The 18,049-nt window shown below is 46.4% G+C and overlaps 1 protein-coding gene across 1 annotated transcript in view; it reads left to right on the top strand.

Annotated features, from left to right (window-relative positions):
* The window catches only part of SORL1 (sortilin related receptor 1), a 143,478-nt gene extending 126,540 nt beyond the window's left edge, over window positions 1–16,938 (top strand). Inside the window, exons 41-48 of the mRNA XM_068556037.1 lie at window positions 1,717–1,901; window positions 4,921–5,040; window positions 5,964–6,128; window positions 7,232–7,406; window positions 8,436–8,542; window positions 11,114–11,306; window positions 13,545–13,757; window positions 15,173–16,938. Of these exons, the coding sequence (XP_068412138.1) occupies window positions 1,717–1,901; window positions 4,921–5,040; window positions 5,964–6,128; window positions 7,232–7,406; window positions 8,436–8,542; window positions 11,114–11,306; window positions 13,545–13,757; window positions 15,173–15,240 (1,226 nt within the window). The 3' untranslated portion in view covers window positions 15,241–16,938. The remainder of the gene's footprint in view (window positions 1–1,716; window positions 1,902–4,920; window positions 5,041–5,963; window positions 6,129–7,231; window positions 7,407–8,435; window positions 8,543–11,113; window positions 11,307–13,544; window positions 13,758–15,172) is intronic.
* The last annotated feature ends 1,111 nt before the right edge of the window (window positions 16,939–18,049 follow it).

The following is an 18,049-nucleotide window of genomic DNA, read 5'->3' as shown; positions in this document are numbered from 1 at the left end:
TCTTTTTACTGCCCTGGTTTGCTCCTTCTTTGCTGATACAAGGTAGCGCAGGGCCTGCTGCATAATTGGCGTTCAGTAAACATTTGTTGAACGAATGGACCAACAGACTGAGCGAAGGAAGGAAGGAGAGAAGGAAGGAAGAGGGTCCAGTTCCTCTTGTATCTGTACAGTTAGTGAGTCTCAATTAAAATCCTCATATCTGAAAATGGACTAAAGGAAGGATTTTAATTTATGTCCAAGACAAAACCTTCATTGGTCAAGGCTGCTTGTGAATGTTGAAGAGGACATGGGAGCTTCTACTCTTCCCTTCTAGTCTGTTTGCAAAGTACTTTCAATCCTAACAGGCGTTCTGTTATATACAATATATTTTTTTGGCGGGAGGGAACCGAAGGCTGCCTAAGGAGCTTGTGCAGGAGTATAGCTAACATTGAGCACTTACTGTATACAGGCATTTACCCAGGCACCCTGTGTGTGCTGTTTTACATAACACCTCCAGAACAGTGCGGTGGGATCTACTCATATTATGGACGAGGAAACAAGGTTCAGGGACTGAGTGATTCCCTCGGAAGGTGGCAGAGCCAGGATGGGAAGCCACACCTCTCTAATTCCAAAGGCTGTGGTCTCATCACCTCAGCATTACACCAATAGAAATTGGCAGAGTCGGGAACAAAAGTCTTACCAGCCTTTGCCTGAAACACACGAAGGACTCGCTCCACGGCAGGCGTCATGCCAAGCACTTTACAGGCATTTTCTTTTTTTTGTTCCCGGCAACAGCCAGCTGGTATAAGTGCTGTCACTTTCCTCCATCTTACCAACAAGGAAATGAACTTAGAGAGTTTGAATACTTCATTCTTGCTTGTACAAGTACAAAGGGTAGAGTTGGGCCTTGAACCCAAGTCCTTCTGATTCCAAAGGCTGCCCTCTTAGCAAATCCTCCGTTTGGTTCACTGCTCTTTTAGTTTTTAATAACGTTTCCCCTCATTAGAAAGGGGGCACATGTTTATTACAGAAAATTTAGAAAACAAAAAAGGTACACTCAAATTTTTAATTTCCTATCATTTCAGTTCCCAGGGAAACCACTTTTACATTTTGGGTATTTCCTAAGTTAATACTTTTCCTCCTCATTGATTTCTTTATATCTTCTTAAATAAAATTTGAATAATACTATATATAATTTTATATCCTGCCTTTTTCACTGAATGTAAATAACAGAATTTTCTAGTTTCATTATATATTCTTGGAAACAACCTTTAGTGGCCACGTAATAGTTCACGGAATGCACGTGAAGCTCATGGATGCACATTATTTAACTATTGCCTTGTTGCTGGGCAGTCAGATGATTATACTTTTTTCTACCATAACAAACACTGTGACGGGCATCCTGGTTGCACAAATTTTTGGATCCCTCTCATTTAACTGTGTTGAAGGTTATGAAGGATTTCAAGACTCTCACAAGGCCAAATGGCTCTCCAGGAGGGTCGTACCAATTTGTATCCCCAGATGGGCAGCTTTAAAAGGAATTTTCCCATGCCCATGCAGTGTGTTGCTTGCAGTAGTCATTAATAAATCACGCCGAGTGAATTTGTAAAGTAATAAAAATTCTACAGCATGTGGGGCTCACTTAAATGGAGAGATTACATTAAAAAAAATAGGGTGTGCATATAAAGGTATGTATTCCTGACTGCCGCCCCCAGCCCTTTGTCCCTGTTTCCCCAGTTGGCAACCTGACAGCTCATACAACCTACGAGATTTCTGCCTGGGCCAAGACTGACTTGGGGGACAGTCCTCTGGCATTTGAGCATGTCACGACCAGAGGAGTCCGCCCACCCGCCCCGAGCCTCAAAGCCAAGGCCATCAATCAGACGGCGGTGGAATGCACCTGGACCGGCCCCAGGAATGTGGTAAGTCAGCCAGGATGACCGTTGCAGAGTAGGGATGGACTGTCCCCGGCACTAAGCCACCAGACACCCCCAGGGCTTCCCCCTCTGTTGCTGTTGTTTTTCTTCCCACCCCAAACACAAGCTACCCTTGTAGTCAGTTCTGGATTACCTTCTAGAGGCGCCTGACATCCTGCCCCAGCATCCCTTTCTGCATCCTGGCCTGGCATCCAAGACAAAGAGCCCCCTGCTGTTTGCTGACTAGACCTAGTGTGAGGAGGGGGCACATTCCTGAGCTGGGAGTCTCACCTAGGGATGGGTGAGAAGTCACCTGCAGGGACAATGAGTATCGCACCTGAGGACCATGCCTCAGGCTCCTCTAGCCCCTCCTCACCTACGGGATCCCCCACCCACAGGTTGCTTTCTCTGTCCCCCCAAACACGCCCCGCCCCAGTTCATTCCAGGATGCTGGCTCTACTTGTATATAGGCCTTTTGTTTTCATGTATGCATTTTGACTCACTGGAATTAGATCTGTGCTTCTGTTTGAGCCTGGTTTTGATTTCCCACCTTCCACAGTGTGCACCCTCCTTTGCTTTTAGGTGCACCTTCCCAAGCCTCTTTTCATGCCCCTCCTGCCTCTGCACCATGGCGTCTGCTCTCTCTTCCCTGGAATCCTTCCTCCTCCTCCTGCTGTGTAGTCAAATCCTAGCTCTTCTACTGGATCTCTTTCCCTTACGAGCTGCTAAATCTTTAGAGTTGATGCCATACAGCATAATGTTTCATTAGATACTACGTATCCGATTTGATATCTTCTGTCTACTCTCATCTCCCTAACTAGTTTGTAGGGTCTTGAAGGGGAGGATTGTTTTCTGGGTTTCCCAAATGGAAAAGCATATGGAACTAAATCTGTAATTGAGCCTTAGTGAATCCTCAGTGGCTGGTGAGGGGGAACTGGCATGCGTCTTGTCTTCTGAGGGCATCCTCAGTGTGCGTTGGGGGCAGGACTGGTTCATGGGGAAAGAACCAGGGTTTGCAAGTAATTGTCTGTGAGATCAGCCGTGAAGAAGGAAGGAGAGGCAGGAGTTAACTGAGCACCCACTGTGTGCCAGGCATGATGCCCGCCCTTCATCCATGGCCTCGCACTTACTTCTCTCATCAGCTCTGTGGGGTAAACGTTCCTGCTCCACCAGTGAGGTGCCGTGGCTCAGAGGGGGCGAAGTAACTGGCCAAAGTCGAGGGTCAGTAAGCAGCAGGCCGAGTTAGAGCTCAGGTCCAGCTGATTTAACAGCCTGGGCTCTTCTGTCGCTCCAGAACCTGACTCTGGGGCAGGGACAGAGATGAGAATGCCCAGAGCCACCCCCTGGTCTCCATTTTACCTGGAAGTAGACCCTTATCACAGAGGGGCCTTTGTCTCTGTTTAAGTCCCCAACTCAGAGCCTGCCCACCTGTCACCCCCAGCTGTCTGCACAGAGTGGGGCGTCGTGTACAGAACATTGGCCCGTGACTCGTTTTTAGTGTCTCACCACACGTGAACTTGGAGAAGGAGCCTAGCCTGGCCTCCTCCTTGCTGAGAGACCCCTTACACTCATGGTAGCCTTCCGAGGGTCAGGGGCCGGTGGAGTCCTCTGGACGAAGCTCTCAGCTTCCACCCGTCCTCATCTCACTGCGGACGCTGGGGTCTCACTCAGGGCTGCCGTCAGCACCACAAGAGCCGCCCCCATCACTGTCTGCGTGGGGCCTTCTTACACCCTGGCTCCCGTGGCTCCAGGGACCCCTTTCCTGGCTCCTGGTTGAAGCCTCCACCCCATGGTGGCCACGGGCCTGTCCTCTCTGGGGTCAGGCCTGCCTGCACCCTGGGTCCCCCTCTGCCATCCCATCTGAGCTCTCTCCTTCCCCTATGGAACAGGTTCCATTCCCATTTGCTCATCTGAGACACACAAGTCCTTTTGCATGTCCCTGATGGGCTCCCTTCATCCCCACAGCTTCTCCAAACTTGTACGGTTTTCAAGTCCCCTTTCTTGCCTGCTCATATGCTCTTGGAGAAAATGCCCTTTGTTTCTACCTTACAAAGGAAGCTTCCTCATGCTTCCCCCATTAGAAACATGCTCTCAGCTTCCACTTTCCCCTCTACGAGGCCATCAGACTCCCACCTCCTGCTTTAAACTCCACGTGTACCAATTAGGCTTAAGAATGGGCGCATAGAACAGGAATGGAGAGTAACCGTGGCTTTCAACAGTTTATTTCCCTCCTAATTACAAGTCGGTCAGCGTTTGGAGTTCAGCCATCTGGGAGCTTCTACAGCCGCAGCACAGTTTGATCTGGGCCCCAGGCCCTGCCACCTCCACCCTGTGGCATCACCTTGCAGTCCAGGGGGCCTCCTGGACCACATCACCCTGCATATTCCAGGCAGCGGGAGGGCAGAAGGAGGACACCGCTCCCTGCATTTCAGTGTGTCCTCACCGAGGTCCTGCCTGGAACATCTGCTGACATCTTGTTGACCAGCCCTGTCACGTGGCCTCTGCTGCTTGCAGGGAGGTGTGGGTGTAGGCATGTTTCCAGGTAGCAGTTCTCACTAAGAACCAGGATTCTACTGAGGGAGGAGGGGAGGATGGGAACGTCCTAGTCAGACGGCAGTGCCCACCCTCCCTCTCCATGCCCCCTCCACGAGCTTGCACACTTCCTATCCCCTTCGCACCTTGGTCACCCCCTCTTTTCCCCGGTTTATTATGCAGTCTTCTAGTGTAGCATCTAAGCTGCCACATTTGCATCTTGTTAGTGGTAATTCTGTTTTTCTTCTCTGCCTGGCTCGCCTCAAAAAAGCAAGCTCTGAGGAGAGTCCGCACCGTATTTATCTTTGTAGGTGGGATGCCACTGCCTGGCCCAGGGTGCCTTCTCTGTAAATGCTGATGAAATAGATGTTGAATGAAGAATTCTTTGTGAGCTCATTTGAAGCGGTTCCCCGGGTCTTAAATTAGGGCTTTCATGAGAGTGAGGTCACTGGCCACTGAACTGGTGTCCTTTTCTGTTCTCTCCTTTTACCAGGTTTACGGCATCTTCTATGCCACGTCCTTTCTTGACCTCTATCGCAACCCCAAGAGCTTGACTACATCACAGCACAACAAAACAGTCCTTGTCAGTGGGGAAGAGCAGTATTTGTTTCTGGTAAGTTTCCTGTGCCAGGAGTACAGAAGAAGGTTTTATTTTTTGAGGATGTCTTAATTGCTGGCCTCCTAGCTCAGACCCAGGACCTGGGGAGCTGGAGATGTGGATTTCAGGATCCACGTGCGTGCGCGTGTGTGTATGTATTTGTGTGAGAGAGAGGGGGTGTGAGAGAGAGAGAGAGACACGGGAGGATGGTTCTTTTCCACAAGCATCAGGTTTTTACTTGAAACACAGAATGAACGGCCACTTAACCAACTACAGCTCCCTTGTGCAGGATTGAGAACTTGGCGAATGGGTCACAGGAATAAATAAAAGCTTTTGTCAGATTCCACTTCTAGGAATTTAGCTTACATGCTTTTACATGTGTGCCAAGGTATATGGAAAAACATGTTTGGTATACTGTTGCTTGTGAAAACAAAAGATTTGGAACAAATTTCTATCAAGAGAAGACTGGTTAAAAGGATTATGGCTTATCTTTGTGATGGAGTATAGTGCAACCATCCAACACAAATACAACAAACTCCAAATGTACTGATTTGGAAAAATCTCCACGCTGTATTATTAAGTAAAAGAAGGGAAGAGCATAATAATATGTGTAATGTTTTCGCATTTGTGTAAAAAAAATTAAGAACAGTAGGCTACACATATACATGCATGCATAAGTACACACATATATAAGTACGTATCTGTACACACATACCCGTATATTTGGGCTTATATTTGTGTAGGACATTTCTGGAAGGAAGCACATAAAATCATTACTAGTACTACCTCTGGGAAAATGGATTGGAGATCTGGAGTAGGTGGGGAATTATTCTACATCTTTTTGTATGCATTGAATTTTAATTGTATCCATATGTCACTATTTTGTTGAAACAGTGGTTTGGTGACAACTGCATGAGTTCGAGTGGTGTTTGTTTCAGGTCCGGGCAGTGGCGCCCTACCAGGGGCCGTCCTCTGACTACGTCGTGGTGAGGATGATCCCGGATAGCAGGCTTCCTCCCCGTCACCTGCACGTGGTTCATACGGGCAAAACCTCCGCCGTCATCAAGTGGGAATCCCCATACGATTCTCCTGACCAGGACCTGGTGAGGGGACGCATGGTCTGGTTCGGGGGCGGGTGGGTCCTGTAATGGGGCAAGAAACCTAGGCCTGGAGCTTGGAGCTCAGCAGGAGGTCTCCCCCTATTGCTGCCTGGTCAAAGACGGGGTCCTTACAGGTGCCTCTTCTCCATTGTCACATCTCCAGTATTCCTGGCTGCCATACTGGTTTGTCCCTCCTTCTCTGCTTTCTCTGCCTTCACTAACAAATCTAAATCTAGCCCACTGCCTATTTTTCTAAATTAAGTTTTATTAGAACCAAGTTATACCCATTCGTTTACACATTATCTACAGCTGCTTTCATGCTACAAACAAGAGAGTTGAGTAATTGTGGTAGAGACCATCTATTCTTCAAGGCCGAAGATATTTGCTCTCTGAACCTTTACAAAAAAGTTTGCTAGCCCGTGCCCTAAAGGAAGAGGCATTGATTCTAGAAAAAATCTCCCATTTTCCCTTGCCCAGGCTGCTCTGACCTCCATGCCCTCTGCCCTTCCTGCCGTCCCAGGGGTGGGTGGTTCTAAATGCTTGGTCACAAAGACTCCTCTGGACTCTCAGCTTCTTCCTGATGATTGAGTTGCCTGTGCTTACTCCCTGTCCTGTTATTTTCTCCCTGTCCCCATAGATGTAAGCAGCAACCTGGGAGAAAGTAAATGGGTTTTTTTTGTCTTTTAGAGCTGGGATTGAACACTTCCATTCATTGTTCCCCTCTGACGACATCCCGACACTATGGCAGTGGTGGAGATGGAGAATTTGAACACTGAACTGGGGTTTTTCTTGCATGTTCCAACCTACCTGCTGCTGCCGCCACAAATGTGGTTTTCCCTAGAGTTGTTTTTTTGGGGGGAGGGGAGTAGGTGGATCAAACTGACAATTCTCTGCACAAATCTGGGAGTGAATACTTGTTATAAGGTTGGACATGACTACCCCAGAGGCTTTCCAAAGAACAGAGTCAGACACTGGGGCTCAAAATATTGTTGCCAGGGGTCACAGCCACTGACATACTTATGTTACGTGGGCCACCATTGAACTACAAAGAGTAAAAAAAACTCCAGGTTCCTGATTGCCATTAAAATGTCTTTTTCTTCTCCTAGCTGTATGCAATTGCAGTTAAAGATCTAATAAGGAAGAGTGACAGGAGCTACAAGGTAAAATCCCACAACAGTACCATGGAATACACCCTTAACAAGCTGGAGCCTGGAGGGAAATACCATGTCATTGTCCAGCTGGGGAACATGAGCAAAGACTCCAGTATCAAAATTACCACAGGTAAGCAGACGAGTGATTGGAGGCCTCCTCACCCAGCAAGGCACTCCCAGTGCCGCTAGAACGCCTCTAGGCATGGGATTTCCTTTTTTCCTTTTTTATTTTTTACTTTTTTGAAGACATGGGATTTCTATCAGTAATTGCAGAGGAAGTGCAAAGACGAGCCGCAGTGTCCATGCTGGGGCAGAGCCATGCAGGGGTCCCAGGATCTGGGCTGCAGGGTGGTGGCCAGGGCACTGTGGGCTGGGGAGTGGCTGTCATTTTCATATTCTCCATCTCCTTTAGTCTCCCCTCCCCTAGCTGGTTTTGACGTTTCCAAGAGAGTTAGGAAATAAAACTGAATATTTACCACTTAAAGCCAAGCATTGCATCTGGGCACCTGGACTGAAGTCGTCATGGTTCCTTGTGGCGACATCATATGCAGAAATGGACGGAGACCAGTAACTGGGCAGCAGATTAAAGGGGGATTTGCTGCCAGCTCCAGGCTGGCTCAGCAGTCAGGCTCAAGTTCAGAGAGCAAGTAATAAGCTCAGTTATTCGGACAGCAGCAGACAATATCAGGAGTGTCAGTAACAGAGGCTGGCAGTGTGAACCATGGGCCTGGGCCATGCTCTGTGGTCATTCCAGGGCTCTATCTTCAGACCGAGCTCCCTAGCCCCTCACTGAGCTCTAAGGCCTCTGGCATTTGGAGCACGAAAGCAGACTGGAACCAGAGCAGAAGTCCAGGTAAACTTGGAACACAGTTCCATCCCGTCCCATCCCTTCCTCCCCCTACCCCATTTGTTTTTGGCCATCCTTGAGTCTAGGTAATGTCCGAATTTCTTGGCTAAAGATATTATAACAACAAAAGAGATGCCAGTTAAAGAGTGTCTACAATGTGCTAGGCTGTATACTAAGCGGTATATGTGTATTATTCCTTCCTTAACCTATCCCTTCAAGGTTAGCATTATTTAATCAACCTTTGACAGACAAGAAAACGGAGACTCAGATGTTGAGCCACTAACTGCATCCTACTTCATCTTTAATTTTCAGTTTCATTGTCAGCACCTGATGCCTTAAAAATCATAACAGAAAATGACCATGTTCTTCTGTTTTGGAAAAGCCTAGCTTTGAAGGAAAAGCATTTTAATGAAAGCAGGGTAAGTGCCTCCCTCCTTCTCAGTGACTTTGGAAATCCAATTGAAATGCCATTTTGGAGATGAGCTCGTTAACAGCATGCTGGCACAGAATAAAAAGAAAGAATAGGGCAGGGGAGTGAACTTGAGAATTAAAGGACCATTTTCTGTGGGATTGCTAATTAGTGAAATGTTTATACTGCCCATTAAAGATGTGAACCTCTGCACTAAGCACTTTTGAATCCTGAACTTGTCGTCCCCTGAAAGATAGGGAAATGGGCTGGAGTCGTCACTGTGCTTCCTGAGGCTGGACTGGGGCCCCGTCTTTTCCCAAACAGCCTGAGGGCGGGGCTGTGGCTTCAGTACTGGGGAACCGAGCTGCACTGTCAACCTGGAATCTTACCAGTTTCTTTCCAGTGAGCAGGAAGTGCTTGAAGATAGTCTGTTGACATATGAAAAACACCTTGTTTCATTTTGTGATTAGCAGACCAATTACTGTATTCACAGCAGGAGACAGGAGGAGGAGGAGAGTGGCACCTGAGAATAGATTTGCCATCCAAGGGTGGACGGATTCTCCAGTGGAGCTGGGTTGGCCCCATTGTCAGCAAAGCGTGAGCTAAATAGATACACAGTAAATCAACCGTGGCCACCTCGGGGTAGAGCGCTGGCAAAGAGGCCTACAGTTCTAAATCGTCCCAGTGTGATGCCAGAAGCAAAGCTAAATTAAAATTTGAAAATTCTCACAGCTCTCACAACTGTGACATATAAATGGTTAATATATTTAAGTGTAAAGAAAGCTTTCAGATCAATTCAAAACAGAAACACATTGACCCTTGAAAAACACAGATTTGAATTGTGCAGGTCCACTTATATGTGGAACCCACGGTACCACACCATCTGTGGTTGGTTGAATGCAAGGATGCAGAACCGAGGATACAGAGGGTCCACTCTAAGTTATTCTCGGATTTTTGACTGCTCAGAGGGTCAGGGCCCCAACCCCTACATTGTTCAGGGGTCAGCTGTGTTATAATATTGAATAAGGAACAGGTAACAAGGTAAAAATTTTCAAGCAGCAGTGAGCAAAAGAAAATAAAGTTTCAGCCTCACTAGTAATCTAAACGGCACAGATACAGCACTTTCACATTAAATTGGCAAAAGTTTTGGGGGAGGGTAGTACCAATATGAGTCATAGTTGGGGAGAGGAGTGCTCTGGGAATATGAATGGGTTCAACCTTCTGTAAGGCACTTTGGCAATAGGTATCAGAAACGTTGAAAGTATTACATCGTTTGATCTAGCAATTCTTCTAGGATTTTACTCTAAGGAAACAGTGTGCATAAAGAACTCGATTTATGACAGTAAGAAAGAGGACACACCCTAAATGCCCACTCGAAGAGGGTTGGTCAAGTAGATTATGGGTGGCTGATGTTTGTATCATTTACATTTTTTTTCTTTATCCCCCTTATGTTTTTTGCAAATGTCCTACACCACATATATATTAGATAGAAAGTAATAAATGCTAGTTACTAGTTTATAAAAAAGAAGGCAGGAGTAGGACTCCAGGCAGGTGCTATTGGGAGACCCAGTTGGGCAGCCGATTGTCATCAGCGTGGCAGGAGCCCGGCTTTATAAAGGTTGGGCTTGCAGTCAGTATTCCATTCCCAGTGGAGGGTTCCAGCATAAGCTTAATGGGTCCTTCTTCCTTCCTCCTGACTTAGAGTTCAAAGAAGAGGCAGGTCAACAGAATGAGAACCAGGAGACCATGATTATGCAGTGGGGCCCAATATGTGGGTAGAAATAAGACGGGAGGGGGTTTGCCGGGGGGAGGTGCCGGTAGCTATGACACTGGAAGACTTGGAGATCAACCGAGAAGTCTGGGAGTCAATCCTGATCCCAGCCAGCATGCTGGGTTAGGGCTGTTCCAAGAGGGATTTTTCCAGCACAGGAGTCCAAGACTCTCCCCAAGCCGGTCTAAGTAGGATGCTTATTTCACACTCCCCCAGTGAATAGAGCCTGAGCTGCTGCAGTGCTGCTTAGTTCAAGGCCAGGCTGGTCTGGGGCTGAGATCAGCTTGGATGAGCTAGAATGCACGGAGATAGGAAGTGAGCTGCAAGCCAGCAATGGAGTTTGTATAGGCTGTTTTAAGGAGAAATGTCTTGTTTTTATTTTTTACCCCATGCCTGGAGTCCACTGCAACTTGGATTTATTATTGGTCCAATCTCATTTCAATGACCTGTTGCTGTATTGTCTGGATTCTTTGTTTCATTTAATATTCCTTGAGATAAGTGGATTGCTGACCAGAACTCTGAATTCTGTACTGAAGTATTTGTTAAAATGGCTTTTGTTACGTCTGTGCTTTTCATTTCTACTGTGTGGCTCAGAAGTGGGTAGTTATTTGAGATGTTGGGGATGAGAAAGTTCCCATTTTCTGAATCCAATATCTCAGTGCTAATGTAGAAAGAACTGGTACGAAACACACACTGCCTTAGCATCTATAAATGTCTGCAATAAGGAGCTCACAAAGTTGGAACCAGTAATAGCAGCTGTCAGATTCCTTATTTAACTTCCTGAGCAATCCCTCCTGTGTTTGTTTTCAGGGCTACGAGATACACATGTTTGATAGTGCCATGAATATCACAGCTTACCTTGGGAATACTACTGACAATTTCTTTAAAATCTCCAACCTGAAATTGGGTCATAATTATACTTTCACTGTCCAAGCACGATGCCTTTTTGGCAGCCAGATTTGTGGGGAGCCTGCTGTCCTGCTCTATGATGAGTTGGGATCTGGTAAGTTGCTGTTGCTGCCCATTTCCATCTTCAATTCCGGGGAAATATATCAAGGATGTAGCATGGCTTGATGAACATGTGTCTTTCTAAAACGCATTTAAAATATTCTTGCAGCTCAAAGGAAAATCATTTATGCATCAGTTTAATCAGACACTGATATATTTAACAAATACTTCCTGAGTCAGGCATGGTGTGAGGAGCTGGGATTATAAGGTGACCATATTCTGAATGTAAAGCAGAAGAAAGGGAGGTTTTGTTTAAAAAGGAGATTCTGCTTGGGAAGCACTAGCTTAATGAGTTTTGTTTTTATTCTTTGGAGGACTGTTCAGAGCTTCTAATATGCTAATATTCCCTAGGATTCTGCAAGTCAGTAGATTATCTCATCACAGACTCCCTGATTTCCCAGCCTTCCCCTTCATCTTCACCGTCAGCCTCAGATCAAAGCCTGAAGTTGACCTTGGATCTCTGTCTTCTGGACACTCACAGACAGCAGCGTCGGGCCATGCTGATGGCAGGGGAGAGGAACCTTCCGTTTACATGGAAATTCTGCTCAGATTGTAATAGCTTAGCCAGGATTTCAACAAATGTTTTGCCACTGGCCTTTGTAGTTCCATTTATTCCCAGCCAAGAACTAACCAGTGCTTAAGCTCAGAATCTTATGTGAGACTTGTTATATGTTCCATCACGCTTCCCGGCATGGCTTCTGGTGGAATCCTTATCCTTGGCATCTCCCTAAAAGAGGGAAACCTTGCACACCACATCCCTTGGAGAACTGTCGCATGTTTGAGGTTTTGAGAAGTTTCTACAGGAAACAAACAACCAAACTCTTCTTGTCCTAGTGTTTTTTAAATAGAGTCTCCTTTTTAAGTAAAACCTATTAGCAACCTGTGAAATAGACTTTGGGGAAAACTGCTGTGAAGACATCTGCCAGCTACCTTTGTAAATCCAAGACTGTCAGGTGGGAGAATCTCTCAGGTAGACCTCTCGGGCCACGTCCTGCCCCTTGATGTTCACGTCCCCTCGGAGGCGGGGTGAGGACGGGAGCTCACTCATTCCTGCCGCCTCCACCGCGCTGGCTTCCTCTTAACTGCTCCAGCCCAGAGCTTTCCCCCAATTTACCACCTCACAGCTGGGATTAGGTTGGGACACGTGAACCGAGATTTGGGAGAGTTTTTTCCAGTAAGTCAATAGTGCAGGAAATTAACGACACGGCTATTGAATTGTTAGATCAGGCTCACAGGAAATGGCTGCTCTCTGGCCCATCTTTACGAGGACCTGTTGGGATGAAGACCTGGGCAGCTCCTGAGCTCTCTCCACAAGGCAGAGCCCTGGCCCGCACCACCTCGCCCTGCACCAGGGAACAACCTCAAGCCTGATGAAGCTTCTCATGGAGACCGAGGAAGTCCACTTTGCTTCCTTAGCTAAAACTGACTCCTGCAAGCCATGTTCCTGCCTCAGGTTCAGACTTTCCCCAGGATTTATGACATAAAAATCTACCCCTTCCAGGAAGGCTGGCTCTAACCCAACAGGGAGATGGCTTTGCCCCAGAGCCCTGTTGCTACAACTTTGTCAGTACATCACGATAAAGCTAGTATTTGTTTAAAACAGTGGGAAGGGAGCATTACTGTTAGGTTATAGAGACCCAAATGGCTTTGCAAAGAGCTTTTAAAAAATGTTAAATGTGTATGGAAAGATTCTCTCTCTCTCTCTTATTTAAGTTTAAAAACCTCATAAAACTTCATGAGCTGTTAAGTCAGTATTGCAGTAAAGGAATCTCATTTGTATCACTTAATGGAGCTTCAGGTAATTGCAGTGCAGAATGACTTTGGTGCCAAGTAGGGGGAAATAATTGCAATCTCGTTAATTAGTGGTCTGATTTCACGTCCTCTTATGTAAGGCAAGCAAGCGGTCTTAAGTAATAACGCTAATGAAATCAGTGTTGGTACCCCAACAAAGGTCTCCCTTCCAAGAGATTATCTAAATAACCAATGAGGCCGTGATTAGGAGCCTAATGTAATTACCGTATTTGCACGCACAAGGCCTGTCCTCCATCACTCATGACAAGGAGTCGGGAAACATTCAGGCGTCACGTGCAGGAACGTGCCACACCGGGCAGGCGGTTCGGGGAGGTGTTGCAAGCTCTTGGCGTTTTGGGGTGGGTGGGGCAGTGAGGGGTTGCCCAGTCCGTTCTCCCGCCCTTACGTGGGAGGCTTACGGGTTGGCCTCTTGCCTTGGCAGGTGGGGATGCATCCGCGATCCAGGCGGCCAGATCTACCGACGTTGCTGCCGTGGTGGTGCCCATCTTGTTCCTGATACTGCTGAGCCTGGGCGTCGGGTTTGCCGTCCTGTACACGAAGCATCGGAGGCTGCAGAGCAACTTCACCGCTTTTGCCAACAGCCACTACAGCTCCAGGCTGGGCTCGGCCGTCTTCTCGTCGGGGGATGACCTGGGTGAGTGCGGCAGGGCACGGGGTTCTTCCTCCCAGGGCAGACCCCACAAAGCCAGGGGCTTGCTGAGGAAACGCCTGCCTCGAGCTCATCTTTTGACGCTAGCAGAGTGCTTTACTAACCAGTGATCCCACTGCTTTGGGTGGAATCAGTTGGAGTCCTTTGCTTTGAAGTTGCTCCTAAATTAAAATACCAGTATTCTCTTAAATAGTGTGCCCGAGACAGGGAGTTCTGTGAAAGAACAGGTAGGAGCTTGCCTTTTACAGGAAGGATGGGCAGACCCTGGGCTTTGGGTATTCCCAAAGTATTGGCAAATTCTTAAGAATTTCTGACCCCTCTCATCCTTCACAGACCTGGAGCCCTGACGTCTCTGGAGATGTTAGTCTAGACAAAAAGCCATGCTTTCCCTATCGGCTTCTGTCCAAAGAAGCCCTTCCCATCTTGCTGTTTCTCTTTCTGATGGCTAGCACAACCTCACTGGCCATTCTTCTTTTACGTATCGGTGGCATATGGCATGGCGAAGAGAAGGAAATGTTCCTTTTATAAATGTCCGTGTGCTCAAATTCCTAAATGCTAATTGAGCAAGTAGACCACTTAATAAATGTAATTAAATAGGTGTGTTTTGGGGCCTTCCCCAAACTCGGGCTTGTCCAAACTCAGACTGCTGAATGTGAGATTACATATTTATTTTTTTCTGTCAACTAGTTACAGTTTTGTTTTGTTTATGCAGACATTTACGTATTCCCTGCTCACTGATCATTCGTTATTAGGTCTTCTCCCTTTTCTTCTCAGTTTCCTTTCTTGTTTTATCACAGGCGCTTGGACTGCCTTGCGTGAATAGGGTGGGTTCTTTGGTGGGTTCTTTGCTTCTGTTATTGGGGGCAAGAGGAATCCACCCATCGTGGTGCCGTGCAGTGATCACTGAAAGCAGATCAGCACTTAGTTGTTCAGGATGGTACCAGGGCCCACGAGGGGACAACCATGAGTCTGGCTAAATGCTTAAACCCCTGTAAGATCTTTTTCTTCATGAGCAGTGTGGGTTCAAAGGAGAAAACAGACAGTGACGTTCACTGTGCTAGCATAGGGCGTGGACAACTCAAATTGGGGCACCTAAAGCCACCCACTGGACTTTGGGGTAGGGAATAAGATCCTCTCTCGTCGAAGATTTACTTTTCTTATTTGGTTAATTTCAAGTACCATGAAAATAAGCTTGGCCACCCGTTGATGGGGAACAGGTGACCCAAGAGTGTCCGAGAGAAGCTGGGCTGGGTTTCAGCATCGATTCTTGTGCCTGGCTGGCTCTGCTGCTGACTTTTCCAGCTGGGGCTTGTGCTGTAGGGATGGAGGGTCAGTGGCGGGGTGTGGGGTTGGGCGGAAGTGCCCCGGAACTCACCAAGGACTGATTGTCTTGCCTTTAGGGGACGACGATGAAGATGCTGCAATGATAACCGGATTTTCCGACGACGTCCCCATGGTGATCGCCTAAAAGAGCTTTCCTCACTAGAAACCAAACGGTGTAAATATTTTCTTTGATAAAGATAGTTGATGGTTTATTTTAAAAGATGCACTTTGAGTTGCAATATGTTATTTTTATATGGGCCAAAAACAAAAAAACAAAACAAAACTACAAAAAGGGGGAAAGAAAGGAATGAATAAACTTGGTCGTAATCAACTGTGAACTTCAAACCAGGTTGATTTTAGTAACCAAATTGCTTTGAGTTGATATTAGTGTAGTCTTACAGGGCTGTGCTTACTGGGCATGCTTTCTAAGTCTGTGAGATAATTTTGGTTCAAAAAATTGGCCATTCTTTTTATTTTTCTAAGACACAGAAATGTATTTAATAAAAACTTCGAGAGTGACGGGTAGAATCCCTCCTCCTCGAAAGTATGCTCAAATTTAAAATTTTGTTTGCATTTAGTTGCTATGAAAGTGTTCGGGCGTATGACAGGGGAAGGTTCTTTTGTGTTATTTTGTTAATTTATTGGAACTCTGTATAGGGCAAGGCTTTAGTGGTCATCTGACACCACACATGTTATGAGCCCCTCGCCTATAGGGTTGAGGGGTGGGGAACAGAAGCAGTTTTGTTGCCATTCCAGAAACAATCCATTTTTATTCACTCGTGTGTCACACGACGGTGTTTGGCAGGAGAGCACGTTGAGTCATTGCTCCATTTCACTTAAACGGAGCTGCAGCTCGGGAAGCCCTGCAAGCAACAACTTCCTCTCTCGTATTAATGGATGGATTCTTACTGTACACGCCTCTGTACAAGATGTAGCTTTGAAAGCTACAAAATGATAACACTGCTTTATTATACACTGGTGTCATTGTCATCGCAAAACATTGCTCTGGTTGTGGGAGAGAGTTCTAGATTTGTGCCATGATAGCTACACTGGCAGATATAGTACCTAATTTTTCCTTTTGGGATTTTTTTTTCGTTTTGTTTTTACTTACCGCTGAAGAATGTCGAATGTAAAGTTTTGTGTTTGTGTTGAGGTGGCCGCTTACTGTCCTTAAAAATCCATTCTGATATATGCAGTCGTTTTGAATTGGGTCAGTGCCTTCTCTTTTCTTCTCTTCTTCCCCCTGCCTCACCTGTACCCCCGCCCAGTTTAAAGAGAAAATGCTCTTCACTCTTACAGAGAGACAGGAGATGTGTGAATTTGAGACCGTTTGATCCAGTTCATGGTAGTGGCAACACTAGAGTTGATGTGCTCTGTAAAATAAGCTGGGCTGTATCCTTCTGCCTTTCAATGCCTCCCCTGTATTCAAACCGTGGCCACTTGGCAGGTGTGTGAAATCCACTGGGGACTGGTGCCCACTCTGGAGACCTCGTGTCGTCAGCAGCAGTGTCTAGCATTGTTGTGACGCCTATCGTATGCACCTCACTGCAGAACTTCTTCCTGAACGAGAAGCAGTGAGCTCTGGGGATATTCCAGAGTCATGCTTCTGCATATGTGTCCCTCATCTGCAAGCTTTGTCAAAACCCCATCTCCTCTTAGATGCAATGCATCACCTTCTCACAAGTATTTGCTTCCTTTTAACCAGAAGTATCATTCTTGGCTGATAACATAGTTTTGTTCTACCTGGGGAGTGTTTGGGAAACAAAGAGCCAATTAAAGTTTTTTTTAGTTAAAACATTTTATTTGTGTATATATATATTGTTTGAGGAGTGTTTTCAGTTGTAGACGTTTAGTATGTCGTGAGTGGTGGTAAATGACAAACCTTCTTCCAGCATGTTTTTCTTCTATCTCTTTCCTGTGTTATGTTTTTAAAGACTGGAATTTCTTTGGCTTTAGCTTGTCTTACCGTGGAGTTTCATTCAAAATTCCGAGCCCTACCACCTCCCCTTTTTATAAATACGCACTTTAAGTAACTGAAAGATGAATGATCTGGTGGGAGGCAAGTCATTTAATCGAACCACTAGAAAGTCTATTTTCTTCTTTTCTTTTTCTGCCAACTTTTTGGTGGCATTTGTGAAAGCTGATATCAAAGGCTCTGAGACTTTATATTCAGTTTTTCCATAGGCAAGCCTTTCTACAGAGCACATGTCTCCAGTTGGCAACTTGAGATATTTCTGAGCTTCCGAGTCTTGTTCCCAGTGCCTGCCAATGCTTAGTGCACCGTACTGTATAGACTGGCCATCACCCCTCTCCTTGGAAAATGCTACTGGGCTGTTGGAAAAAAAGCAGCCTTTTAGGGCTAGAGTATTTTATATAAACAGAAGAGCTAAGTTCCCGAAGACTAAGCTAAGATAGATGGAGCTATGTGGAAATTGTCTATTTTTATGAACTTTTGAAGCACGCACTCTCACCTCCCTCTGCATAGCTTTGTGAGGTTTGATGTATATACGCCGTCTGCAAGAGTCCCGAGGTGGGAGCGACAAGAGCAAATGAGAACAGAAACTCCGTGGAGCCTTTGAAGGTGACCAGATAATTGTCTTCACTGTGACCAATTGGAGCCTTTGAAGAAGGGGCTTTTGTACCTCGTTGGAGATGCCACCTCCAAAGTTCACACTGTACAGGGAAAGGGCTTTATTTTCTTCCAGGATGCATTAGAATTTCAGAAGCCCACATTCATGTGGTCGATGGACCACGAGTGGACCACTACAGTTTGGCGGGCGGGGGATTGTGTATAAATTTCCTCTGGAAGTTGGTTTTGCCCCTTGATGGATTGAATGCCCCTCAAGCCTTATGAGATGTGGGTCCGTGTGGATGAAATAACAGAGAGCAGAGTTCTGCAGAGGAATCCATGCCTATGCAGACCTTTTCCCAGACAGGTGAGACGCTCCCGCGAC

Source organism: Eschrichtius robustus, chromosome 11 (genome assembly GCF_028021215.1).
Source record: "Eschrichtius robustus isolate mEscRob2 chromosome 11, mEscRob2.pri, whole genome shotgun sequence".
Classification (NCBI taxonomy): domain Eukaryota; kingdom Metazoa; phylum Chordata; class Mammalia; order Artiodactyla; family Eschrichtiidae; genus Eschrichtius; species Eschrichtius robustus.
This window is presented reverse-complemented; position numbering and strand designations above follow the sequence as displayed.